This window comes from Trachypithecus francoisi, unplaced genomic scaffold, assembly GCF_009764315.1.
Source record: "Trachypithecus francoisi isolate TF-2019V2 unplaced genomic scaffold, Tfra_2.0 Lachesis_group16, whole genome shotgun sequence".
Taxonomy (NCBI): Eukaryota; Metazoa; Chordata; class Mammalia; order Primates; family Cercopithecidae; genus Trachypithecus; species Trachypithecus francoisi.
Genome location: NW_022681461.1, coordinates 93,943,864 through 93,971,602, shown reverse-complemented (window position 1 = coordinate 93,971,602; position 27,739 = coordinate 93,943,864). Strand labels below are relative to the sequence as shown.

General features: G+C 51.3%; 2 protein-coding genes across 5 annotated transcripts in view; one reads left to right on the top strand and one right to left on the bottom strand.

The window, feature by feature from the left end:
* Nucleotides 1–268: 268 nt before the first annotated feature.
* On the bottom strand, nucleotides 269–27,739 carry NOL6 (nucleolar protein 6). Of its 3 annotated transcripts, none has more exons than XM_033238296.1 (26): nucleotides 27,716–27,739; nucleotides 11,737–11,943; nucleotides 11,535–11,651; nucleotides 8,804–8,983; nucleotides 8,291–8,459; nucleotides 8,007–8,141; nucleotides 7,757–7,920; nucleotides 7,548–7,668; nucleotides 7,305–7,363; nucleotides 7,118–7,219; nucleotides 6,827–6,942; nucleotides 6,488–6,665; nucleotides 6,191–6,313; nucleotides 5,912–6,060; nucleotides 5,713–5,788; nucleotides 5,370–5,510; nucleotides 5,109–5,226; nucleotides 4,869–5,023; nucleotides 4,533–4,696; nucleotides 3,992–4,144; nucleotides 3,658–3,755; nucleotides 2,815–2,939; nucleotides 2,608–2,697; nucleotides 2,017–2,211; nucleotides 1,802–1,903; nucleotides 269–1,582 (listed from the first exon to the last, which is right to left on the bottom strand). In XM_033238296.1, exons 2-26 carry the CDS (start codon nucleotides 11,938–11,940, stop codon nucleotides 1,433–1,435), a joined length of 3,384 nt encoding a protein of 1,127 aa, XP_033094187.1. In that variant the 5' UTR covers nucleotides 11,941–11,943; nucleotides 27,716–27,739; the 3' UTR covers nucleotides 269–1,432. The 3 variants fall into 3 exon arrangements, with proteins under 3 accessions (XP_033094187.1, XP_033094185.1, XP_033094186.1); XM_033238294.1 differs by lacking the exon at nucleotides 27,716–27,739 and adding an exon at nucleotides 25,673–25,758; XM_033238295.1 differs by lacking the exon at nucleotides 27,716–27,739 and adding an exon at nucleotides 13,313–13,475.
* UBE2R2 (ubiquitin conjugating enzyme E2 R2) overlaps nucleotides 26,171–27,739 on the top strand; it is a 121,924-nt gene continuing 120,355 nt past the window's right edge. The window contains exon 1 of one of the 2 annotated variants that reach the window (XM_033238301.1): nucleotides 26,171–27,036. In XM_033238301.1, the coding sequence (XP_033094192.1) occupies nucleotides 26,860–27,036 (177 nt within the window). In that variant the 5' untranslated portion in view covers nucleotides 26,171–26,859. The remainder of the gene's footprint in view (nucleotides 27,037–27,739) is intronic. The other variant, XM_033238300.1, reaches the window with a different exon arrangement.

The window sequence follows — 27,739 nt, the reverse complement described above, 5'->3', positions numbered from 1 at the left end:
TCTTAAGCTTTCTCTTTCACCGTCACCACCCACTTGTTCCAGGCAGAGTTCACAAATGGATTCCCTTTACTTTGCAATCTTCCAGTGGGCTTCTCTGCCCTCCATCTGCCTGTGCTGGATGGCCCCTGAGCAAAGCACTGTAATAGGTGCTAGGAAGGACATGAAAAAATCTATGTTCAAACATATTCCTTGCCCTCAATGAGTTTACATCCAGGAAACTAGGTTAAAATTATGTGAAAGGGGCAGACAGGCCAGGAATACAGGGAAATTAAACAATTTAACTTTTTATTTAAAAGAGATGGGGTCTCGCTGTTGCCCAGACTGGTCTAGAACTCCTGAGCTCAAGTGATTCTCCCGACTCCCTAAGTGTTGGGATTACAAACTGAGCCACGACGCCCAGCTGCAATTTAATTTTAAATCAGGGTTCAAAACAATAGAATTTATGCCACTGTGCGTGCCTGCCAAGTGAACTGAACAGACAGTAACTGCTCTAACAGTTCAGAGGAGGGAAAGATCACCTCAGGCTGGGGGCGAGGGATGGGCTTAAGGAGGGGCACTATTTGAGCTGAGTCTAGAAAAATAGCCAGAATTACAGGAAGTGGAGAGGCCGCCAGAAAGGGGGTGTAGACTAGACTGAAAGGAGGCAGCATTCTCTTCCTTGGGCCCTGGTAGCTCCTGGGGAGCAAGACTTGAGTCTCCCCCATCTCTGCAACCCCACTGCAGGTATGTAGTAGTGGTAGTTTGTGACAAGAACGGACAAACAGCCAGGGCAGATGCAGCCAGCAGGTAGCACCCAGTGCTTTTTGCACCTCTCCAAGATTGGGGGACTACCAGTCCCCCGACCCCTTGACCTACCCAACCCTTTCCTGTCCTCAGTTCTTTTCCACTGTCTCCATCCTGGGAAGTGGCATCAACACAGGAGGGCATTGTGCTCCTTCAATGTGGTCTATTCATACACATATAGCCCCTTTCCACTGCTCAGCGTTGGTGATGTGACTCTTTGAAGGGCATGCTAAGTCTAGGCACAGGTCCTGACAGTAGGAAGGAGACACAGCCTTTCCCAGGCACACATCCCCTTCTCTGTTTCTGGAAGAAGACTAAGAAAGGAGTGGGAAATTGGGGGAAGGTCCAGGCCCAGGGCTAATAGCTGGATGGATCTCCTGGGTTCAGTTCCTTCTCTGAGCCGGCTCCCACTCCTCTTCTGGGATGGTCAGGCTCAGGAGACTACACGGGCCACCATGCCCCTGCCCCAAAGCTGGAGCATCAGAGAGAAAGTTGGGGCTGGGCTTTGTTGGAGATGATTCAGCGTGTTCAGCCAGCAGGCCCTCCATGGAGGATTCATGTCCAAGGAGAGTGGAGGTCATCCCACTGACATCATGCTCTAGAGGTCGAATGTCCTGCTGTCCATCTACAGCTTGCTCCAGGGCTGGGATCACACAGTCCACCTCTCACTTCGGGCCTCCACAGTCTGCACCAGGCCTTCACCCAGCACAGCAAAGTCCTCCAGGATTGCTTCTACATTGGGCACCATTACCAGCTCCCCACCTCGAGACATCACCATGCGCCCCTTTGTGCTGGAGGCCTGGGGAAATCAGAGAAGAGATGCGGATTGAGGGTCACAACAGCACACCCAGAGACACCAGGCTGGGTGCAGAGTGGGGGTGGTGGGGATAGAAACGCAAGCCCATGCACTCCACACCTGACACGGGTTTGCCCATAGGACAGACTACACACAGACATGCATACCCACACAGAACCACGCGCACACACTCAGGAACACGGCTGTCACCAGCCAGCACACCTTGAAGGGTTGGGGCTGGAAACTAGTGGGCTTCCAGAGGACACCAATCACCTCTCCACCATGCTGGTCATAGAAGAAAAGGGCCAGATTCCCAAAGGCCTCCTAGAAAGGGACAGAACAGAGAAGATTATAGGCAGGCACTTAAGAGCTCCTCCATAGCCTCGGCTTCACCTGGAAGTCCCCTCCCCAGGGTCATTCAGCTGTTTAGGACCAACCCTGAGCTGCCTCAGATAGAGCTGAGGAGGATCGTAGCCCAGCACAGGCATCAGGGATGAGGGCCCCGGCTGGCTGAGCAGGCCCCGGCAGAAGGAGGCAGCTGGCGAGTCCACGGCCTGGCGGTGCCGCGGGATATGGCGAGGAGACAGGCGAATCAGCACATCGTAAATGTCCAAGGGTGGCCGGAACACTGTCTAAGAAGGGGAGAAGGAGTGGTCAGCAGGACCCCCTCGACTGAGGAACTGAACCACAAACCTCTCCATATGCCCACCTTGGTTTCCTCCTCCTTCACTTTCATCTGACCACCCACTATGGGCCCACCTGCCCATGTGAAGACTGAAACACCAAGACCCACAGAGGAAGCAGCTGTTGCATAGCCTGGCAGGAAGAGCACAGGCTAGAAACAGGAGACCCAGATGGAACCCAGGTTCCCCAGGCTCTGCCACCCCAGGCACCACAGCAGCTTCAACACCTCCTCTGTTCAGTCTCACCAAACAAGGGGACCTGGCTTCCTGTGAGATCCCCGAACGCTGAACTTCCAAAGACAGAATCCCCAGAGGCCCTGGAGTAACTGCTGGTCAGAAGCGTACCCTGATGTCCCCAGGCCCCCGGGGATCCATGAGCTGCTTCTCTAACATGGGCAGGGCTTCAGCTGCCAGGACCACAAGCTGCTGCAGGATCTGCAGGGTACAGACACATCAGACTGGAACTGACAGTGGGTCTCTCCCAGCTCAGGCTGGGCCTGTTTTTTCCTTGGGAAGCAAACCACACATTAGGGGGCAGGTATGGGGCTGAACCTGGGCTGAGGGTCCATCCTGTGTCCACACAGAGTGCTTTCGGTCTTGCGGGGTAACAATGACCATGACGGGGAGTTGTGCCCGAGCTGCCAGAAAGCCACTGCGGATCTCCACCTGCTCCTCCACTAAAGACAAGAATGGGTCCTGGGTCAGCCTGCTCCTCCCTGTAAGACACCCTCTACTGCCCCAGGTCCTCCTATGGTGTCCCCAACAGCTGCTCATCAGAGGTATTTTTCAACACCCCCCACCAACAAGTGGCAAAGGTGACGAAAGGGACATAGCATTTGCCTCAACTGGGTGGGGCATTCATCTCCCAACCTCAGCCCAGAGGCAGAATTTTCCACTGCTTGGCACCCCCAGTCTGGTTTCCGGGCCTGCACAAGCTGAGTCTTGCCCCTGGCCCCCTTCCACTATGGGCTTCCACACACCTGGAGAATTAGGAACCTGACACCCTGCTCTCTGCAGAGACCAGGAGTGCCTCATGTTACAACCAGAAATCACCATTCCCACCCCCACCAAGAGGTCTGAGTATCTATGCTACACTTCCTAGCTCCGTGCCCTAATACTGCTCACCTGGCATTCAGGATTCCCCTTCTATTCTCCTCTTCCTTCCACAGTCCCCCAGTGGGTAGCTTGCTTCCCACCCTATCATTCTGTCTCTGACAGTTAAGAGCAAATCATGTCATAATGGGCAGGCTGTTTACCTGGACCTCTTCTTCATGTCAGGCTTAGACATCTGGGGCTGGGAAGGCACAGAGAAAACCTAACACTGTCAGGGAAACCCTTGCCTGCAATCCATAAAGGCAGATCTTCCAGCAGTCTGATCCCTGTTCTGCCACTTACCAGTGAGCTCATTGTTGAGGTTGACAATGAGGGGGTTATTCTTCCAATCAAACGTTGATACCAAGTAAAGGAATCGAAGGAAGCCAACCTGGGGGGAACTAAAGGGCTGGAGTAAGTAAAGAATCCGGGGCCCAGCCACATATCCCCAGGCTTCCCTCAGGCTACGGAGCTCAGACCCTCTGGTGTGGACTGGGGGGGGCGGGACAGGGCATCTTAGAACCCCTTCTGCCACTTGCTCAACAACCCATTCCCATGTAAACTTAGGGTGCAGCATGAAGGATGATAGCTGGCCCCAAGGGAACTTCTCAGCTAGGGAAAAAGTGGAGGGAATCACCTGGGAGGGGTGAAGGGCTCAGGGTGCAGGAAAAGGGCAGCAGCCACCAGATCCAGGCTCTCATCAGTGAAACCCTCACCAAGAAGCTGGGCACGCACCCACCGCTTGGCCAGCCGTGCCACACCAGAGAAGGCTGGGTGCTGCTGCTGCAGTCTGGGTAGAGGAGGGGAGTGTCAGCGAGACTCAGGCGCCGAGGGCCCCACCCCGCCACCGCCACTGTTCATCCGGCCCTACCCAAGGCCAGCCTCAGTGATAATAGGTTACATATGTGATCTCATGTTCTCTTAACAAACGCTCCAAGAAGTTGATCCTAGTGTTATTTCCATTTTACAGATGAGGAACATAGGGACCAAAGAGGAAAATCTGACCATAGGGTCACAGTCAGTAAGTGGCAGAGCCAGGATTCCAGGACCTGCCGGACTCCAGAACTCATATCCCTAACTATGATACCATCTGGCCCCCAGAGAGACAGGTGGCTAGGTGAGGAGAATGGGGCAGGAGGGGGTCTACAGACAGGAAGAAACTGTGTCAGTGGCCTTACCCATGCAGAGCACTAGTGAGCAGTGGCAACTGCCTTGTGTCTCTCTCAAGGTGGAGGGAGGCAGGTGTGTCCCTCAGTGAGATCATCCCCTCTGGGCTCTGCACCTCCTTCAGGATCTGGGGCTCCCGCTGATAGGCCATGCGAATCCGAAACACAAATCCATCCTGTTGGAAGAAGGTATGGAAAGAGAAGGATGTGTCAACCCAGGACCCCGGGAGTACTCTGTGGCCTACAATCCTATTCCCCAGCGTGGTACCCAAAGGGGTGTCTTCTTCCACGCCCTGACATCCCTGGTGCCCCCCCCGCCGGGGACATATCTGCCTGCACCAGCCTAACCTTGAGGACATCCGTGTGTGTGGCAGTGGCACGGCACTGCAGACCATGCTGTTGTGTCAACAGCTCTGCTAGGCGCAGCTGGAAGGCAGCTCGGACCCGCTGCACGGCCTCAGCATCCTGTGGCCACTGGCCACTGCCCTCCAGGTGACAGACCACTGATGGAGAAGAGGAGTCAGAGGTCTCATACTGTGGCCTGGAGCTGGAACTATCCCTCCCACTCCCTCCCAAGGGCCCTCTTACCGGTCATGGGCTCCACATACGCTGGACAGGGCTTATCGAGCCGGGGAAGCAGTGAGGAACGCTCCTGCAGAGGCTCATAGAAGGAGGAGGCTGGTCGGACTGGAGTTGGTGGGAACACCTGTGGAAGAAGGGGGGCTGAGGAAGGGGCCTGGGACTGGGAGGGAGTGCCCAGAGTCAGGAGTTAGAAGCAGGGAATACTGGGTGACTGGAGCAGAGGTGGGGTTACTAAGCAGAAAGGTCACCTGCACCGTTGCACCTCACCTCTGTGTAGCGCAGCACTGGGTGAGCTCCCTGAACAGCAGACACGGTCAGTGGGAGACCCTCTAGCCCCCACAGTAGGCGACTGAGGTCGTCATAGCAACATACCGCCACTGCCAGGGCCTCCTCGCCTGTGCTGGAGGTCTGAGAGGGAGAAGACGGTCAGGAGGATGGACCCTACAGAAGGCCAACTTCACCTGGATTCTGCCCCAGCTCAGGCTGCAGCAGAGCCAGCACCGCCGCCTGCTGGACATGCCAGGAAGTGCAAGCTGGCTGAGGCGGAAAGAACTCTCTCTCCACAGACGGATTACTCTACAATCACTAGCCTTGACCCCAAGACCCTTACCTCTTTCAGGCCTTGGATAAGTGCATCCAGGGGGCCCCCCACATAGTGGACACAGGTTTCTGGGATGTCGGTATGGCTGAAAAAGAGGCACAGACAGTGAGAAAATTTGGGGCTATGTTCTCACTCAACTGTTGGGCCAGACCCCTGTAAAGGCTCCCCAGCCCACACTGCCTCCTGGAATCCAGATGCCAACACTCACAGTGCCAAGAGGTGAGTGACCACCTGGTGGGGAATAAGGCGCTTCTGGGACATAGAGGCTGCCTCCCAGACCACAGCTTCCCGAATGGCTCCGTCCTGGAAACGCCGAAGCTCCGAGCGGAATCCCCAGAACTGACGGAATTTAGCAGCCTGAGGAGGCAAGGGTAGTAGTAGAGCTGGGGAAGGAAGGGCTCTGTGGACCCTCCTGACAAGCTTTGGTCCAGGTGCCACGGGAAAGAGCCGCCCCACTCCTTCCAGTGTACATGCCGGGGTCCCTCACCTCAGGCTGGTCTGCCTCTGGACCCAGCTCAAGGACGCTGGTCAGTCCCTCAGGCCGTAGGAGGAGTCCCAGGGTCAGGGTCCCAGAGTCTTTGTGCTTTGGTGGATCTTGGCTGATGCCCCACTGCAAGATTTCAAAAGGCTGAGCTCAGTCCTCCCATCCTCCAGCCTGGCCTAGAAACCTACTTTCTAGCTAGGTAGAAACACCTAGCTAGAGGAATGGCATGTCCTTTGTGTCTCTTGGGACCCTGGATCCAGCCCAACTCACACCCAAACTCCCCAACCTACACCACCTCACCTCTGGGACTGGAGGTCGAGAGTGAGCCAGGAGGTTCAGCCGAGTCCCCAGGCCCTGCTCCAGGAGGGTGGTCAGGGGGCCCAAAGCAGCTGAGACATAGTCCCCCCCATTGTCCTGCAGCTCTGGCCAGAGCTTCAGCCGGTGGCACGCTGCCTGCAGGCGACTCAGTGGATGGAGACTGGAGGGGTACAGAGGGCCAAAGAGGAGTAATCAGGTTGCTGGTCCCTAGTACCACCTCCTCCCTGAATGATCTGAGCATCTGTCTGAAGACGTTTGCTCCACGTCTGTAGCCCCAAAAAGACAAGACCCGCCAACATACCCTGTCGCCCCTAAACTCACTGCAGGACGTGGTCGAAAGCCCGGATCATGGGTTTGGGAGTCATCAACAGCAGGTGGAACCCGTCGTCAGCTCTGCTGTCCAGCAACGTCATAGACAGCCGTGCCTCATACTGCACCTGGAGCCACAGAAGGGACCATCCCTGTGCCCTTCATTGATCCAAGGGTTTAGACCCAGAGACATGCCCTAAACTTACCTCTTTGAAGAGGAGTTTCTGGGGTTCTGGTACTTGCAAAAGGGACAGAGTCTGGGCTGGGACATCAGGGGAACACAGATTGGGGGCCCATTGGTACCTGGTGGTAAGTAGAGGCAGTGACATCAGCACAGAGGTTGAGACGGCCTGAGGAGTCCAGGAAGACAACGGAGAAGGCCTGGTGGAAGTCAGCCAGGGCCGGCTTGGTGGGTGTAGAGAGAAGCAGGTCAGGATTGGCACCTCACTTGCAGGCCTCCTGGCATAGACCTGGCCCTTCTCCAACTTACCAAAGAGGGATCTGAGCTGAGACATAAACTTATCCCGTTGACTGTCAGGTCTGTAGTGGCTGAAGTGAACCACAAGTGTATTAGAAGGTATCCCCTTCTGGGGACCCAGTCCTTAATGACACCCTCCCTCAGCTGATTCAGTTTGCTCATCTGTCTGATGGCAAAAAACCAAAAGACCCCTGCTAAGATGAGGATTCCCAGAAGGAGTAGAACCCCTGGCCTTTCCCCACCTAGTTGCCTCACCCAGAAACTGCAAGACGCTTCTCAGGACCTGGTAGCCACTCATGGTGGTATGGATCTTGCGTGTAGATACAAGGAAGACAACCAGCATGGAGACAAGGAACCCAGTAAACCCACCCTGGCCCTGAAAGAGACAGAGGGAGAGGCCTGAAGTCAGAACCTACCTATCACACAGGCACTCAGGTAGGGAGGCTGGGCTACCCCCAACTCACCTTGTCCAGCTCCCGCTGCCGCAGCCAGACCTTCAGAAGTGCCACGCCATCCTTCAGGCCCTGGGCTGAACCCAGCATGGTTGACAGGAGCTGCAAATGGGACTCGAGAGCTGTATCCTGAAGGACCCATGTATTGTAGTGGGGGGTAGGGGGCTCTGGGCTACCTGTGGGATGAAAAGGGAAGCCATGAGAGGAAAAGTCCCCCACACCTCTTCCCTCCAGCTCCACCTCAACACCAGGGCCTGCTCACCATCCCCTGCAGGACTCTGCCCTCGGTACCAGGCAGAGCGCACATTGTTCTTGGTTGGCAGCAAGCGGCACGGGCGGAAGAAATCAGGTGGAGGGCACGGATGCAGACGTACAGTGACCAGGCGCTCATCCTTCCCTGGCAGAAACAGCAGGTGCTGAGACTGTGCAGGAGCCCTTGGAGTCAGAGGGCTCCCCATCCTGTCCTCCCATACTTGAGGCCTCTGTGCCTCCTCCTCCAGATTTACCACCCCATGCTATGCCCTCAGCCCAATGTGTGCCTCTCACCACGTGGCCGCAGCAACAGTGAGGGTTTCAGGTGGCAGCCATTTGTGTAGGAGAAGCAAACACTGCCAAAGAGGGGGTCCTGGGCCAGGTGGTGAGCCAAGTGGGCCAGGTAGAGGGCACGCTTGCGGAAGTAGCGCTGGTTCAGCCCGTCCTTGTCCTGTAGGATTTCCTGGAGGGGCCAGGGGAGAAGAGAAGGCCAGGCACATAAGTGCTTGTGGAGCTGTGGGCCAAGGTGAAGCCAAGGTGAGAGTACCAGGGCTCCTCTGCTGACAGAAGTGCCTGAGCCATAGTTAGTAACACTATGCCCAGTTCTCATATCAGGAGGGCAAAGTTTCAAAAGGACAGCAACTGGCCCAAGGGATCTAAGCTGCCTTCAGGATGCTTGCAATGGTCTGCTCTTCTGATTTAGAATTCAGACTTCAATCCCCTGGCAAGCAGCAGATAAGAAAGAGGGATCCAGGATTTGTAGGTAGTCAGGTGGTGGGCTTCTATTCCCTAAACCCTGGACCTTACCCTGGGCATGGTCAGTGCCACATCCACATTGATGTCTGGCCGGATGCAGGTGCCCAGAAGGTAGCTGCCCACAACAGTAACCTGGGCTGGGGGCAGGAAGCGGAAACAGCCCTTCACGGCATAGGGCACTTGGTGGAGGGGCACTCGAACCCCAGCTGGGAGCCATGCCTGGTCAGTGAGCTGTGGGGGCAGAGACAGGGACACAAACTGATTCAACTGTCTTCCTCACATGTACCCTGTATGTCTAGAAGACATCTTAACACATCGGTATGCTTGAAACCAAACTCCCAATCTTCCCATAACTATGTCTTCCTTGTTAAGACAACTCCACACGAATTTCTCAAGCCAAAACCACTTAAATCACCTTAACTCATCTCTGTTAAGAATACCCATTTTGGCCGGGCGCGGTGGCTCAAGCCTGTAATCCCAGCACTTTGGGAGGCCGAGGCGGGCGGATCACGAGGTCAGGAGATCGAGACCATCCTGGCTAACATGGTGAAACCCTGTCTCTACTAAAAATACAAAAAACTAGCCAGGTGAGGTGGCGGCGCCTGTAGTCCCAGCTACTCGGGAGGCTGAGGCAGGAGAATGGCGTGAACCTGGGAGGCGGAGCTTGCAGTGAGCTGAGATCTGGCCACTGCACTCCAGCCTGGGTGACAGAGCGAGACTCCATCTCAAAAAAAAAAAAAAAAAAGAATACCCATTTTATGGCCGGGCACGGTGGCTCACACTTGTAATCCCAGCACTTTGGGAGGCCGAGGTGGGCGGATCACGAGGTCAGGAGATCGAGACCACAGTGAAACCCCATCTCTACTAAAAATACAAAAAATTAGAGGGGCGTGGTGGCAGGCACCTGTAGTCCCTGCTACTCAGGAGGCTGAGGCAGGAGAATGGCATGAACCCGGAAGGCAGAGCTTGCAGTGAGCCAAGGTCGAGATCACGCCACTGCACTCCAGCCTGGGCTACAGAGCGAGACTTTGCCTCAAAAAAAAAAAAAAAAAAAGAATACCCATTTTACTACCAAAATGTATTCAGAAATGGATCACTTCTCTAAAAAGAAAACTTTTTAAAACAGAGAGAGAAAAAAATTAAAAAAAAAAAAGGATCTCTTCTTTACTTTCTTCCCTAGTTTGAGGAGCCATCATTTCTTAGTGCCTAGATTAGTTCCTAACTGGTCTCCCTAATCTCATCGTTGTCCCTCTCCATTCTACTTTTGACACAACAGCTGGAGTAAATTTTTCTAAAACTAAACTTTTTAAGGCTGGAAAAGTGAACTTTTTAGGCCAGGTAATCCCAGCATTTTGGGAGGCCGAGGCGAGCAGATTACCTGACGTCAGGAGTTCGAGATCAGCCTGGCCAACATGGTGAAACCCCATCTCTACTAAAAACACAAAAAAAATTAGCTGGGTGTGGTAATCCCAGCTGCTGAGGCAGGAGAATCGCTTAAACAGGAGAGGCAGAGGCTGCAGTGAACCGAGATCGCACCATTGCACTCCAGCCTAGTGGAAAAGAGCCAGACTGTGTCTCAAAAAAAAAAAAAAAAGGTGAACTTTTAAACGTCAGAGGGGCCAGGCGCGGTGGCTCAAGCCTGTAATCCCAGCACTTTGGGAGGCCGAGACGGGCGGATCACAAGGTCAGGAGATTAAGACCATCCTGGCTAACCCAGTGAAACCCCGTCTCTGCTAAAAAATACAAAAAAACTAGCCGGGCGAGGTGGCGGGCGCCTGTAGTCCCAGCTACTCGGGAGGCTGAGGCAGGAGAATGGCGTGAACCCGAAAGGTGGAGCTTGCAGTGAGCTGAGATCTGGCCACTGCACTCCAGTTTGGGCGACAGAGTGAGACTCTGTCTCAAAAAAAATAAAAATAAAAATAAACGTCAGAGGGCATCAGTGCTCTGCAAAATAAAACCCAGCAGTGGCTCCCCATCTCACCCAGAGCAACAGCCAAAGTCCTTATTTCGGGACACAATGCCATGCATGATATGCTACCTTTCCCCATCACCTTTCTGAACTCATCTCCTTCTATCTTCCTCATTCATTCCAAGGAATGTACCTGGAACAATCCTGCCTTTGTGCTTTTGTACTGGCTGTTCCCCCTTCCTGTAATGCTTTCATTGCCTTAGATATCTATATAGCTGACTCACCTACTTCAAGTCTTTACACAAATGTCACTTCAGTAAAGCCTACTTTGTGAACACCCCATTTAAATTTGTAAACCACTCCCATCCTCTAACACTCCCAATCCCCTTACATTGCTTGTCCTACTTTTTCCTTTTTCCAGTGTTTACCACATTCTAACATTGCCATAGAGTTGACCTGTCATGCTTATCTATTAACTATAACCTCAACATTAGAACATAGACTATTGGCCGGGCGCGGTGGCTCACGCCTGTAATCCCAGCACTTTGGGAGGCCGAGGCGGGTGGATCACGAAGTCAGGAGATCGAGACCATCCTGACTAACACGGTGAAACCCTGTCTCTACTTAAAAAAAAAAAAAAAAAAAAACCATAGACTATTTACTGCTATGTTCTAAGAACACAAATACTGCAACGCATGTAAGTACTTGCTGAATGAATACACAAATGACCATGCTCCCAGCTAAGCTTCCTTGCTGTGAGAATGAGCTCCCTGCACCCCAACCCTTAAAGAGAGTAACAGCAAGGCCCCTGTTTGATACACCCCCACTGGAGGTCTCTCTTGTGCTTCCCAGTTCCCCAGGCCATTTGCTTACCTCTGTCTCAGGGACTGAGGGCACCCTCACAACCCGCTGGTTGACCTCCCGTAGGAAGGCATCAATCCGATCCTTCTTCTTCTCTGATAGCCTTACTTCCTTTAATAGCTCCTCTACCTGTAAGAGGGGGTAGAAAACAGTCCATCAGCCTCAGGGTCCCAGGTACACCCCTCGAACAAAAGCCCGAGACACTCAACAGTACCTGTAAACGAAGCAAGCTGGAGTGGAACAAGATCTCAGTCTCCCGAAGGTGATTAAGCTCCTCATTGGTAGGCTCCTTGTACAGTTCTGCCCGGCTGAGCTTCACTGGCTGCAGGAGGCCCTTCGCTGGAGGCTCAGCCAATGTACGCTTCCTAGAAGATGCCTTCTTCCTCTCTTTGCCTGTGCCTTCCAGGGCTGGTTCCATCACCTGTGACCAGTGAGGGAGAAGCCATTGTGAGGTAATAGGCATCTAGCATCTGCTGCCTAAATTGCCACCATGATAGGTTGGGGGTAAAGGCTTCACCTGCTCTGTCCCTCTTTCGAATAGGAGTCAGATTTTGTAAAACTCACGAGAATCGTTACTTCGAGGAGCATTACTGAGTGCCGAACCGAAAATTCCTTAAGAGCTCTTGCGTCTACCTGACACCACAAGCATGGAGCTCTGTTTGGAATTGGTAGGGATAGAAGCTGACTGGGCCCAGGTCGGACACGGTGGCTAATGCCTGTAATCCCAGCACTTTGGGAGGCTGTGGGCGGATCAGGTGAAGTCAGGAGTTCGAAACCAGCCTGGCCAACATGGGGAAACCCTGTCTCTATTAAAAATACAAAAATTAGCCGGGTGTGGTGGCACATGCCTGTAATCTCAGCTACTCGGGAGACTGAGGCAGGAGAATCACTTGAATCCAGGAGATAGAGGCTGAAGTGAGCTGAGATCATGCCACTGCACTCTAGCCTGGGCAACAGAGCAAGACTGTCTCAAAAAAAAATAAAAAGAAGCTGACTGGGCCCTGCCCTAAGTAATGCCCAAGCCCCTTGTATTTTCAGGAAGTTTCCTCTTCTGCTGATATAGGCCTGGGACTTCTCAAATGTCTTTTCCATTCTCGCTCCAACCAAATCCTGCCAGGTTCCATCTCCTCAAGGAAGCCCTGACTGCCTCAGTATATACTAAGTACTCACTGATGGAAGGAGCTAGAACAGACTGGACCCCAGAGGATACATTTAGCCAGTCATTAAGTCCTCAAAATAATTCTTGAAGATACTTGAAGTCCCACTACTCACTCGAGGTTCCACAACTGGTACACCCATACCATGAGCAGGCTTCAAAGGCAAGTGTGCAGGATCCCAAACCTCTTCCCTTACAAACGTGGGCCCATCCCCTCCACGATCCCTCTCACCCCAGAGAGCCTTACTGGAGTGCTCCGGGAGAGGCACCGTATGCCCTCCGCTACAGCGGGGAGCACAGAACTGGACACAAGTTCTGTGGAGGGAGGAAGATCCCGCTTATCGTCAAGGACGACCAAGTTAAGGAAACGACCCAAGTGTGGGTCTCTTCAACTTTGAGGTGCAGATTTCCAGAAGGGAGCAGAGGCTCTACTGGCTTCACTGCTTCTAACCAAATACTGCCAGGTTCCATTTCCCCTAGCAAGCCCTGCCTCAGTGCCACAGGCTTGAAACATCCTCCAAAATGGTCCGCCGGCATGGCCTTCACCGGCAAGCTGTCAGGCCCCGCCATCTCGGACCCTGCAGCCAAAGGAGCGCACATTGAGCCTCTGTTCCTCCCAGAAGCCTTAACCCACCTCTGGCTCTACAATCGCTCCGCACAGCTGCCCTCCAGCTGGCGCCGGCCCCATCACTCGGGGTCCAGGACTCTCCCGCACTTCAGATTCTAGCCGGGTCTACACGGCACGGCTTCCCACGTGGGCGGAAATGCCGAATTCCAGGCCCAAGTCCAGCCCACCCCAATTCCTCAGGACTCCACCCACTCCAGAGCTACTGGATCATCCATCGATTACTCGCTTGCCATTGGCCAGTCAGTCTCAAGGACAGCCCTTTAGGGGAGGGGCCAAACGGGTTTCTCTGATTTACGGCCTCTTCGCGATGCTAGAACGGAAGCCTGACGGTAGCTAGGCAGTTGCTTTGTTTTCCTCACTTCCTTCGCTTGGGTCCAAACGGGAAGGGCGGAGCTAGTTTGATCATTTTGGTCGGGTTGTTTGTTTACAACGGTTATTCATCCCTTTTTCTTTATTTACTACACCTTATCAGTTAACCTTGTTAGTTCTACCTCCAAAACATACCTTGAATTTAATTAGTTTTCTGTGTCTTGACTGCCAGGTTTAGCTCATCACATTATCTTGTTCCCGGATTATTGTTACGGCTTTTCTCCAGTTTTTACTTATTACTTAGCTTATGACAATTTCAAATAATTTAGTTATTTTTATTTTATTTGTTTATTAATTTATTTATTTTTGGCGTAGTCTCGCTCTGTCACCCAGGCTGGAGTGCAGTGACACGATCTCAGTGCCCTGCAGCCTCCGTCTCCCAGGCTCAAGCGATTCTCGTTCCTCAGCCTCCCGAGGAGCTGGGATCACAGGCGGGTGCCATCACACCCGGCTAATTTTTGTATTTTTACTAAAGATGGAGTTTCCCCATATTGCCTAAGCTGGTCTCAAAGTCCTGACCTCCAGTGACCCGCCCACTTTGGCCTCCCAAAATGCTGGGATTACAGGCCTGAGCCACTGCGCCCGGCCTGTTTTTAAAATATTAAAAATATAAAACAAATGTTACAAGAATAATATAATGAATGCCCATATACTCTTCACCGGGATTCACTTAGTGTTATTATTTTGCCTAGTTTTGTTTTATCTTTACCTATGTGTTTACATATTATTTTGCAAAACCATTTGAAAACCAATCACACATCTCCCTAAATACTTTGGTATGTATCTACTAAGATCAAGAACTACCTCTTAACATAAGCACAGCCCGATTATAAAATTAAGGAAATTTAATCGTGATTCAATACTGGTATACAAATTCCATCTTTAAATTTTGTCAATTATTCCAGTAATAACTGTTATATATTTCATTTTATTTCCTAATGTAGGATCATCTAAATTCAACTATTACTATATTACTATATTATTACAAGTGATCTGCCCTCCTCAGTCCTTCAAAGTGCAGGGATTACAGGGGTGAGCCACCGTGCCCGGCGTAAAAATTTGTATTGAATATACATAAGTAAAAATTTACATATCCCAAGTGTAAAGCTTGAATACTCACAAACCAAACACACCCATATAATCAGCTCCCAGAAAATAACCAGAACATTTCCTGCACCTTCAGAATCTCCCCTCATGCTGCCCTCTAATCACTATTCTGACTTCAAACAGTGCAGGTCAGTTTATGCAACAGCTTTTTAAGGAAGTTTCACAAGAGCGGTGTTGTCCATTTTCCACTCATTTTCCACACAGCTGCCAGAATTAGTTTTCTAAAATAGAAATTCTATCATGTCACTTCCTTTTAAAAACTCATCGGTGTCTTCCAATTGTACTTAAAACTAAATACAAACTTCAACTTCCATAAAGTCATGATCAGTATGGCCCTTCACTTGCTATTCCATCCTTTTTTTTTTTTTTGAGACAGTCTTGTTCTGGAGTGCAGCGGCGCAATCTCAGCTCACTGCAACCTCCTTCTCCCAGATTCAAGCGATTCTCCTGCCTCAGCCTCCCGAGTAGAGTAGCTGGGACTACAGGTGCCACCACGCCTGGCTAATTTTTGTATTTTTAGTAAAGACAAGGTTTCACCATGTTGGCTAGGCTGGTCTCAAACTCCTGACCTCAAGTGATCCGCTCACCTCAGCCTCCCAAAGTGCTGTGATTACAGGTGTGAGCCACTTTGCCCAGCTATTCCATCTTTTTTGTGAGAGAAGAGGGGCAAGGTCTTGCACTGTCACCTAGGCTGGAATACAGTGGTGCAGTCACATCTCAGCCTCCTGAGTAATTGGGACTACACACGCGCACCACAACGTCTGGCTAATTTCTGTATTTTTGTGTAGACTTTCACCATGTCGTCCAGGCTGGTTTCAAACTCCTGAGCTCAAGGAATCTGCCAGCCTCGGCTTTCCAAAGTGCTGGGATTACAGGCATCAGCCACCGCCTGGTCCCCATCATTTTTCTTGCTACTCCACCCCTGGCTCCCTGAGCTCCAGCAATATCAGCCTTCTTTCAGTTCCTTCATTGTATTAAGTTCTTTCCTGCCTCCGGGACTTCACCCAAGCTGTTTGTTCCATTTGGAATGTGCTTTCTTGGCTTTTTCTCCTTTTTGTCTTTCACCTCTCAGCATAAATATCATCTCTGGACTCAAGCCATCCTCCCACCCCAGCTTCCTGGCTAGCTGGGACCACAGGCGTGCACCACACACCTGACTAATGTTTTGTAGAGATGGGATTTCACCATATTGCCCAGGCTGGTCTCAAATTCCTGGACTCAAGTGATCCTCCCACCCTGGCCTCCCAAACTGCTAGGATTACAGGCTTGAGCCATTGCACCCGGCCCAGGTCTTAACTAAAGGCCTAAAATATGTTCTCTAAACATATTTAGATATGCTTTCTTTTTCTTTTTTTTTTTTTTTTTGAGACGGGGTCTTGCTCTGTCACCCAGGCTGGAGTGCAGTGGCGGGATTTCGGCTCACTGCAAGCGCCGTCTCCCAGGTTCACGCCATTCTCCTGCCTCAGCCTCCTGAGTAGCTGGGACTACAGGCGCCCACCACCACGCCCGTCTAATTTTTTGTATTTTTAGTAATTTTTTGTATTTTTTTAGTAGAAACGGGGTTTCACTGTGGTCTCGATCTCCTGACCTTGTGATCCGCCCGCCTCGGCCTCCCAAAGTGGTGGGATTATAAGCGTGAGCCACCACGCCCAGCTTTTCTTTTTTTTTTTTTTGAGATGGAGTCTTGCTTTGTTGCCTAGGCTGGAGTACAGTGGTACACGATCTCATCTCACTGCAACTTCTGCCTCCCAAGTTCAAGTGATTCTCCTGCTTTAGCCTCCAGAGTAGCTGGGATTTAGGCCACACGCCACCACACCCGTCTAATTTTTGCATTTTTAGTAGAGTAGGCCACCATGTTGGCCAGACTGGTCTTGAACCCCTGTCCTCAAGTGATCTGCCCTCCTCTGCCTCCCAAGTGCTGGGATTACAGGCGTGAGCCACCATGCCCAGGCCGATATGTTTTCTCTTTCTTTCTTTCTCCCTCCCTTCCTTCCTTCCCTTTTCTTTCTTTTTTTTTTTTTTTTTTTTTTTTTTTTTTTTTTTTTTTTTTGAGACGGAGTCTTGCTCTGCCGCCCAGGCTGGAGTGCAGTGGCCGGCTCTCAGCTCACTGCAAGCTCCGCCTCCCGGGTTCACGCCATTCTCCTGTCTCAGCCTCCCGAGTAGCTGGGACTACAGGCGCCCGCCTCGTCGCCCGGCTAGTTTTTTGTATTTTTTAGTAGAAACGGGGTTTCACCGTATTAGCCAGGATGGTCTCGATCTCCTGACCTCGTGATCCGCCCGTCTCGGCCTCCCAAAGTGCTGGGATTACAGGCTTGAGCCACCGCGCCCGGCTTTTTTTTTTTTTTTTTGAGACAGAGTCTTGCTCTGTCACCCAGGCTGGAGTGCAGTGGCAAGATCTCAGCTTACTGCAACCTCCTCTGCCTCCTGGGTTCAAGCAATTATCATGCCTCTGCCTCCCAAGTAGCTGGGACTAAAGGTGCACACCACCTCGCCTGGCTAATTTTTTTTATTTTAGTAGAGATAGGGTTTCACCATGTTGCCCAGGCTGGTCTTGGATTCTGAACTTTGGCAATCAGCCCACCTTAGTCTCCCCAAGTGCTAGGATAACAGGTGTGACCCACCACGCCCAGCCTGGCTGATATGTTTTCTAAAATGTTTCTCTTATATCATTCATTTTCCTTTTAGTGTTTTTTTTTACAATTTCTGATTATCAATTGTCTCTCCTTTTGTTTCATTTTTATTTTTAAATTTATTACTATTTTTTTATAGACAGGATCTCACTGTCACCTAGGCTACGGTGCAGTTGTAGCTCACTGCAGCTTTGGATACCTGGACTCAAGTGATCCTCCCAAGTAGCTAAGACTACAGGTATATGCCACCATGCCCAGCTAATTTTTTAATATTTGGTAGTGGTCCTGACCTTATAACCTCAAACAATCCTCCCGCATCAGCCTCCCAAAGCACTGGGATTATAAGCATGAGCCACTTGCCCAGCCCAGTTGTCTCTTTTTGCCCTTGACTGTGAACACATGGAAACGAGGACCATGTGTACATGCTCAATACCCAGCATATTGTAGGTACTTAATAAATGTTTACTGAAGGATTGTGACCATCGTCAATCCTTTCAGTCTTTCCTTTAACCATTGTCTCCCTCAAATTTTATTCCCCGGTTGCATTGAACTACTTGGGAGTTTTCTTACTCTATTTTGTTTTATTTCCTGGGCCTTTGACCTTGCTGTTGTCTTTGCTTAGAATGTTTTGATTGATAAGGTTTACTGAAGGAATGGAGCTTGTGCTAAGCGTTGAAGCATGGTTTGAATTTGAATTGACAGAGGGGAAGCAGCAGCATCGTTGAAGTCTAAGAAAGACCAAAAAGCTGTGAAATGAATGACGATTCATTCCACACTTAATGATCAAGCCCCGTGGTCAAGAATGGTCAAGAATTGATACCTTGTAATCTCAGCACTTTGGAAGGTCGAGGTGGGAGTCCAGGAGTTCGAAACCAGCCTGGACAGCATAGTGAAACTCCATCTCTATAAAAAAATACAAAAATTAGGCCCGGTGCGGTGGTCATGCCTGTAATCCCAGCACTTTGGGAGGCCGAGGCAGGTGGATCATGAGGTCAGGAGTTCAAGACCAGCCTGACCAAGATGGTAAAACCCCATCTCTACTGAAAATACAAAAATTAGCTGGGCACAGTGGCAGGGGCCTGTAATCCCAGCTACTCAGGAGGCTGAGGCAGGACAATTGCTTGAACCCGGGCGGCAGAGGTTGCAGTGAGCCGAGATTGTGCCATTGCACTCTAGCCTGAGCAACAAAGTGAGACTCCATCTCAAAAAAAAAAAAAAAAAAAAAAAAATTAAGGCAACAGAGTGAGATTCTGTCTCAAAACAAACAAAACCAAAAAACAAAAATTAGCTGGGTGTCATGACATATACCTGTAGTCCCAGCTACTTGGGAGGCTGAGGTGGGAGGCAGGATTGCTTGAACCCAGGAGGTTGAGGTTGCAGCGAGCCATGATTGCACCCCGTACTCTAGCCTAGGTGACAGACGAAGACTCTGCCTCAAAAATAAATAAATAAATATATAATTAAAATAAAATTGCATCCTGCCCTAACATTTTCAGTATTAGGCACTTTTGTAGTCACTTTCACTGGTACTCACCAAAACTTGTAACAATATTATGTACTAACTGCTTGTTTTTATCTGTTTCTGTCGCAGAAAGAGACAAAGTAAGCTCCACCAGGGCAAGGACCACTTATTTCTGCCTCATTTACTACTGTATCCCTGATATTAGCACAGGGCCTGTCACATAGGAGGCACTCAATAAATTTGTTGAATGAAAGAATGAACGAATGAATGGCTCATTCTCAACGGCACTTCAGAGACTGAGAGGAAACAGACACATAAATGCAGTGCGGCATGGGAGTTGCTATGATATGCATAGATTGCTGTGGGCACGTTAGAAAGATTACTGTGAGAGAAGGAAAACAGTTCAGAGCAGTCTGAGCTATGTGAGGTATGGAACACTCATCAGGCCCAAGGAGGTGAGGACAGGACTTCAATTATGCACCCCTCACACACATGTCCAAAGTCTATTTCATTTTATGTATTTTTGTTTTGTGTTATTTTATTTGAGACAGGGTCTCCCTCTGTAGTCCAGGCTGGAAAGCACTGGTGCAAACACAGTTACCTGCAGCCTTGACTTCCTAGGCTCAAGCAGTCCTCCTGGCTCAGCCTCCCGAGTAGCTGGGACCACAGGTACATGCCACCACACCCAGGTAATTAAAAAAAAATTTTTTTTTGGTCTTGTTCAGTGGCTCACACCTGTAATCCCAGCACTTTGAGAGGCCAAGGTGGGCGGATCACCTGAGGTCAGGAGTTCAAGACCAGCCTGGCCAACATGGTGAAACCCCTCTACTAAAAATACAAAAATTAGCCAGGTGTGGTGGCAGGTGCCTGTAATCCCAGCTACTCGGGAGGCTGAGGCAGGAGAATCGCTTGAACCTGCGAACTGTCAAGAGACGGAGGCGGCAGTGAGCCAAGATCGTGCCACTGCACTCCAGCCAGGGGGACAAGAGCGAGACTCTGCCTCAAAAAAGAAAAAAATTTTTTTACGCCTGTAATCCCAGCACTTTGGGAGGCCAAGGCAGGTGGATCACGAGGTCAGGAGATCAAGACCATCCTGACTAACACAGTGAAACTCCATCTCTACTAAAAAGATAAAAAATTAGCTGGGCGTGGTGGCGGGCGCCTGTGGTCCCAAGCTACTCAGGAGGCTGAGGCAGGAGAATGGCATGAACCTGGGAGGTGGAGCTTGCAGTGAGCCGAGATCATGCCACTGCACTCCAGCCTGGACAACAGCAGGACTCTGTCTCAAAAAAAAAAAAAAAAAAAAAAAAAATTAGTCACACATGGTGGCATGTGCCTGTAATCCCAGCTACTCGGGAGACTGAGGCAGGAGAACAGCTTGAACCCGGGAGGTGGAGGTTGCAGTGAGCCACGATTGCACCACTGTACTCCAGCCTGGGCAACAGAACAAGACTCCATCTCAAAAAAAAAAAAAAAAAGGTAGGTATAGCCAATCTATAGTTTGTTATTTTAATGTAAATTTTTGGTAAACAACTTGGAAACTGCCTCTTCTTTTTTACTTTAAAAACTCACTTCTGGGCCGGGCACGGTGGCTCACGCCTGTAAACCCAGCACTTTGGGAGGCTGAGGCGGGTGGATCACAAGGTCAGGAGATGGAGACCATCCTGGCTAACATGGTGAAACCCTGTCTCTACTAAAAATACAAAAAATTAGCCAGGCGTGGTGGCGGGCACCTGTAGTCCCAGCTACTCAGGAGGCTGAGGCAGGAGAATGGCGTGAACCCGGGAGGCGGAGCTTGCAGTGAGCCGAGATGGCCTCACTTCACTCCAGCCTGGGCAACAGAGCCAGACTCCATCTCAAAAAAAAAAAAAAAACCCAAAACGTTTGTCATGTTGGGGGCAGTAGTGTGTGCCTATAATCCCAGCTACTCAGGAGGCTGAGGCGGGAAGAATTTTTTTTTTTTTTTAAAGAGATCTCACTATGCTGCTTAGACAGTTTTTTTCTTTTCTTTTTTTTTTTTTTTTGAGACAGTCTCACTCTGTCACCCAGGCTGGAGTGCAGTGGCACGATCTTGGCTCACTGCAACCTCCGCCTCCCGGGTTCAAGTGATTCTTCTGCCTCAGCTTCCCGAGTAGCTGGGACTACAGGCACGCGCCACCATGCCCGGCTAATTTTTGTTTTTTTTTTTTTTTTTAGTAGAGACAGGGTTTCATCATGTTGGCCAGGCTGGTCTCGAACTTCTGCCCTCAGGTGATCTGCCTGCCTCAGCCTCCCAAAGTGCTGGGATTACAGGCGTAAGCCACCGCACCTGGTGGCACTTTTTTTTTTTTTTTTGAGACGGAGTCTTGCTCTGTTGCCAGGCTGGAGTGCAGTGGTGCAATCTTGGCTCACTGCAACCTCTGACTCCACCTCTGACTCTGATTCAAATGATTCTCCTGCCTCAGCCTCCCAAGTAGCTGGGATTACAGGCACGCACCACTATGCCCAGATAATTTTTGTATTTTTGGTAGAGATGGGGTTTCATCATGTTGGTCAGGTTGCTCTCGATCTGATCTCGTGATCCTCCTGCCTCAGCTTCCCAAAGTGCTGGGATTACGGGCATGAGCCACGGCACCCAGCCTGTGGCACTTCTTAAAATGATTATCTTTCTTTCAAAAAGAAACTATATGGAAATCTTGGTAAGATAAACAGGAGGGAACAATATTTGCTTTAGGAAGGTTAATTCTGACCTTATAAAGAATCAGTTTTACGGGGACTAACCCTTTTTTTTTTTTTTTTTGAGTCAGAGTCTCACTCTGTTGCCTAGGCTGGAGTGCAGTGTCATGATCTCAGTGCAATGCAACCTCTGTCTTCCGGGTTCAAGCAATTCTCCTGCCTCAGTCTCCTGAGTAGCTGGGACTACAGGTGCCCGCCATGACGCCCGACTAATTTTTGTATTTTTGGTAGAGATGCGGTTTCACCATGTTGGCCAGGCTGATCTCAAACTCCTGACCTCAAATGATCCGCCTGCCTCAGCCTCCTAAAGTGCTGGGATTACAGGCGTGAGCCACTGCGCCTGGCCAACTTGTTTAAATATGTTAACATATATGTAAAACTTGGACACTACTCTTTTTTTTTTTTTTTTTTTTTTTGAGACGGAGTCTCCCTCTGCCGCCCAGGCTGGAGTGCAGTGGCCAGATCTCAGCTCACTGCAAGCTCCGCCTCCCGGGTTTATGCCATTCTCCTGCCTCAGCCTCCTGAGTAGCTGGGACTGCAGGCGCCCGCCACCTCGCCCGGCTAGTTTTTTTGTATTTTTTAGTAGAGACGGGATTTCACCGTGTTAGCCAGGATGGTCTTGATCTCCTGACCTCGTGATCCGCCCGTCTCGGCCTCCCAAAGTGCTGGGATTACAGGCTTGAGCCACCGCACCCGGCCTAACTTGGACACTACTCTTAAGGAGCCACAGTCTTCCTCTAAAATTAATAGGGGGCCTGCCGCGGTGGCTCACGCCTGTAATCTCAGCACTTTGAGAGGCTGAGGTGGGCGGATTGCTTGAGCTCAGGAGTTCAAGACCAGCCTGGGCAACATAATGAAACCTTGTCTCTACTAAAAATACAAACATTAGTCGGGCATAGTAGCACTGAGCCTGTAGTCCCAGCTACTCCAGGGGTTGAGGTGGGAGGATTGCTGGAACCCAGGAGGCGGAGGTTGCTGTGAGCCAAGATCATGCTACTGCACTCCAGCCTGGGTGACAGAGCAAGACTATCTCAGTTTAAGAAAAAAAAAGAAGAAGTACCCTGGTTGGAAAGTACCAGGTGATGCCTGATAGTGAACGTTAAGTGCTGTTTTCTTTTTTTAAAAAAATTATTTAAAAAATTTTAATTTTGAATGCTGTTTTTCTTTACCACCAGAGGGCACCAATCAGTCAAGTCAATCTACATGCCATTATGAAACAATATGAGAAAGCTCTAGGAAGCTGTTTCTAGCATTCATTCTTTTAACAAGTATGTTTTGAGCACTTAATATGTGCCAAACATTGGAGTAGCTGGTATAGAGTTTTGGAATTTATAGTCTTGAGCACCTACTATGTGCTTGAGAGAACAGCTAGGCATAGAGGGTAGAGTTCAATTTGTGATTTTGTGATTACTCATTGTCTTCCTGTCCTTGGCCGTGAGTCTCTTGAGAACAATTACTTAGTGTCTACTTTGTGTCAGATGGTGTGCCTGTTGCTGAGGATTCAGGGATGAATAAGACACAGTGGCAGTCTACTAATAAACAATGTCTTACTGGCTAGAATAAAAACACATGAGCTAGTTCTGTGGAATTCCAGTTCCTGTGACCTGGGAATAAAGAGCCTTGATTATAAAACTCATTAACACATTGAGCTTCCAACCTCCCAGCATAGAAGCATGCCCTCAGTGGATGCTTCATGAGTTTATGAGTTGACATGAGCCCAGGGGTCGCTTCTGATCTGGGTGCCATGTATATGTTCCAGTGGGTTAGACTGGGGCTTCATCATCCTCCAGGTCAGGGTGGGGCTGTGATGAGTTTTTGTGGGTGAAATGCTTTGAAGATGACCTTTCTACCTATTTATCTGCTCACTTGCTATTAGATGTGTCAACATCATCTTTCACATTTCCGGATCAGTAATCCTCTTGTCCCTAAATTGACTGGTACTGGAGGGAATGGTACATAAACTTCATCATTTTGATAAGAGGGGCTGCATTCACTAGGATACTCCCTCTTCTCTGAGGGGAGCTCTAATTCCAGTAGAGTTCGGTCTCAAGACCTGGACAGTAGTATTGGTGGCTAGAAAAGGATGTGTTAAAACACTGAGACCTCACCTTTGGGGGGGGAGGGGAAAGGCCAAAAAAAAGGAGGGGGTGCTGCTTAAATGTGTATTGTGTGGAGTGACTCCATTCCAAAGAGTACAGTATAGAAAAGGGGGAGGGAGGGGCAGAGTAACTTTACAGTGGATAGACTTGACACACTTCCTCAGCCAGACAATCAAGGTCAACATCAACATTGCTAAGTCATGTTGCTATCTGTGCCCTTAATATGATGTGATGAAATGGCATTTCACCTCTGTGATCTTACCCTCAAAAACTCATAATATCAGTCTAATCATGAGAAAAGCATCACAATCCCAAGTGAGGGACAGTCTACAAAATACTTGACCAGTATTCTTCAAAACTGTTAAAGTCATCAAAACAAAGTCTTTTGCCACAGTCAAGAGGAATCTAAGGAAACAGGAAAACTGAATGTAGTCTGGTATCCTGGATGAGATCCTGGAACAGCAAAAGGTCACTAGGTAAAAATTAAGGAAGTATGAACTTCAGTTAATAGTGATGTATCAATATTAACTCATTAATTGTAATACATGTACTCTTCTAATGTAATATATTAATAAAAGGGGAAACTGGGCGCCAGGTGTAGGGGAACTCAACTATCTTTTCAATTTTTCTATAAATCTAAAACTGTCCTTGGCTGGGCACAGTAGCTCATGCCAGTAATCTCAGCACTTTGGAAGGCTGAGGTGGACAGATCACCTGAGATCAGGGGTTGGAGACCAGCCTGGCCAACATGGTGAAACTCCGTCTCTTCCAAAAATACAAAAATTAGCTGGGCATGGTGGTGCGCACCTGTGGTCCTGCTACTTGGGAGACTGAGGTTAGAGGATGGCTTGAGCCCAGGAGGTTGCTGCTAGAGTGAGCTATAATCACTACTGTACTCCAGCCTGGGTAACAGAGTGAGACCCTGTCTCAATAAAAGGGGTGGGTAGTGGTGGTATCCAGAATACAGCTATGCCTTAAAGTTTTTTCTTTCAAGTTCCTATGAATCATTTACCATGTGCCAGTCACTACCCTAAATGCTGTACATACGTTTAATCATTATAATTGCTTGCGTTGGGTATAATTAATCCCCTTTTACAGAAGCTGATGAAACAGCCGGGTGTGGTGGCAAGCACCTGTAGTCCTAGCTACTTGGGAGGCTGAGGTGGAAGAATCGCTTGAACCTGGGAGGCGGAGGTTGCAGTGGGCCGTTGATCGCGCCACTGTGCGACGGCCTGGGTGATAGAGCAAGACCCTGTCTCAAACAAAACAAAACAAAAAAACAAAAAACTGATGAGACAGTAAGAAGTAATGTGTGGAACTAGGGTTGGAACCAAGATCTGTCCGATTTCGAGATTGTGTGTGTAGAACTCTCACAATATTCCGGCTTTTCTAGGAAATGTTTTTTAGGCAGTTATCTAGGATACGCCTTCCTAAGAGAGAGGAGTACTGTATTCTTTTTTTTTTTTTTGAGACAGAGTCTCGCTCTGTTGCCCAGGCTGGGGTGCAGTGGCCGGATCTCAGCTCACTGCAAGCTCCGCCTCCCGGGTTTAGGCCATTCTCCTGCCTCAGCCTCCAGAGTAGCTGGGACTACAGGCGCCTGCCACCTAGCCAGGATGGTCTCGATCTCCTGACCTCGTGATCCGCCCGTCTCGGCCTCCTAAAGTGCTGGGATTACAGGCTTGAGCCACCGCACCCGGCCGAGGAGTACTGTATTCTGAACCACGGGGACCAAAGACTGTCCCCACATCTCACTTCGGTTATGATTGTCTCTAAAGTCCCTCAGTTCCAGGGTGGACATTCAAGCCAAAAGGACCTATAAGGGGTCAAAGTTCAAGCACAGTTTATTTTACAAATGGGGAAGGCGAAGGGCAGTCCCAAATCACAATGAGAAGGGCAGGAGACCCATTTTGTTATTGTCTCTTTTTCCTCACAACTTCCTCTTTGTAGTTAAGAAGGGAAGCAGAAGCTGATCTTTCTGTCTTACCCCGTTTCTCACGTGGAACTGCCGCACCCAGGGTGGGTAACGTGCCCAAGGGCACATTTGCCTGTGGGCTGGCCTGCGGGAAGGTCTGTTCCCACCGAAAAGACCCACATTCTCAGCACATCCTAATCAAGCAGCTACTAAGTGTAGGGACCGCAGACTGGGTGTCACGGGGAGGGGCCTGCAGCGACCAGGCCCGTCCCAGGATGGCTGCAGAGGCCCCTGGATCCACAGTGGGGAGGGCTCCGAGAACCGGGGGACCCGGGTTCCCTTCCGGGGCACGCCTTTGGAACTGCGGCGTCCAGCCGCACAACCGTCACTCTGGGGCCACGGCAATCCCTGCGCCCACCCTCGGTCCCCGCTGCCTCTGGGCTCTTTATGGGCGGGGGACACGCGCCGGCGTCACAAAGCGCCGCGACCGCGCGGGAGGCCAAGAGGAGGCGTGGAAGCGGGAGGAGGAGGAGGAGGTGGTAGTGTAGGAGAGCCAGGCACGGTGGGGGGAGGGGAGGGAGGGGCGCGCGCACGCGCGTCGGGCCGCCAGCCGCTGAGAGCCGCCCAGCTCCCGGCGTGCGCCCCTCCTCCCTCTCTCCCTCCCTGCTTCTCGGCTCCGTCGCTCCCGCGGCGCGAGGCGCTCTCGCTCTACTCCTCCTCCGCCGTCGCCCCTCCCCACGCGCAGCCGCCGCCGCCGCCGCCACTGCCGCGAGACCCCCGCACGCCGCTCTCCCCCACCCCCTCCAGCCCCGCGCGCCCTCCGGCCCCTACGGCCCCTGAAGAGAACGTGAGGGCGAGCGAGCGCGGCTTTCCCGGGCCGGCCCGGCCCCCTCCCTTCACCATCGCCGGCCCTCCGCCGCCTTCCTCCGCTTCCACCTCCTCTCCCCCCCCCCAAAGTTGAGGCCCCCTCCCGGGGGGGGGAGGACCGGGACCGGGACCCGGAGCGAATTCCCCTAACTCCCTCGACCTCTCCTCTCGCCTGGCCCGAGTGTGAGGAGAAGGGCCCGGCCCGCGTCGTGTGTGAGGAGGACCCCGGGCGGACCCACGGGCCGTGTGGGGCCTGGTCCGGCCCGCCGGGTGTGTGAAGACCGGGGCCCCGTGCGGCCCGGCCCGAGGGCGAGCGGAGGGGAGGGGCCTGGTCCGGCCCGGCCAGTGCGTGAGGACTGGGGCCCGGGCCCGGCGCCGCCGCCGCCGCCGCGATGGCCCAGCAGCAGATGACCAGCTCGCAGAAGGCCCTGATGCTAGAGCTGAAATCCCTGCAGGAGGAACCGGTGGAGGGCTTCCGGATCACCCTGGTGGACGAGTCCGACCTCTACAACTGGGAGGTGGCCATCTTCGGGCCCCCCAACACTCTCTACGAAGGCGGCTACTTCAAGGTACTCTCACCCCCACTCCCGGACCCTGCCTCCGCGGCCGAGGCCTCCGGCTCCCCGCCGCTTTCTGCTGTTCCTGGGACCAGGAGTATGAGCACGGGCCAGTGGAGGGGGCTCCTCACCTCGGCAGCCCCCTCCCCCATCTGTGGAGGCAGGAAGGCCTTGCTCGCCGAGTGCCTTTTCTTTGTCATGGGGGCGGGGGCGCGGGCGAGGGCGGGAGGGCAGGCTGCACCGGGAAATCGGAGAGTCTCTCTGGTTAGGGTAGTGGCTACAGGCGGAGGAGGCCGTCTTTGTTTCCCCAGCTGAGGGCGGGTGGAAAGAGCGGTGGTCTGTCTGTGTTTTCTCGTCCTCCCGTCGGAACCCCTCCCTGCGCAGGCTGGAACTGCCCCAGAGGGCAGGGTGACCTGCATCGACTGGATTGGACTTTTCTTTTTTGGGGGGTGGGGGGGTGAGGGTGGGGGAGGGGCACCAGCTTGTCATTTAAGAAGCTGCCGAGTGCCCTGACATTTTGAGGATTTGTTGGACTTCTTGGGTAGTGGTAGTGCCAACTTTGCATTCCAGTGGGTGGTGGTGAAGAATGGGACCCTAGGGGTGGTTAAAAAAAAAAGGGGTGCCCGCGTCGTCTTGTCATTATCCTTTTGGGGGAACTTTAACCCTCTTTCCGCTCACTTTCTCTGCTTACCTCAGTCACTGGTTCTTTCAAAAT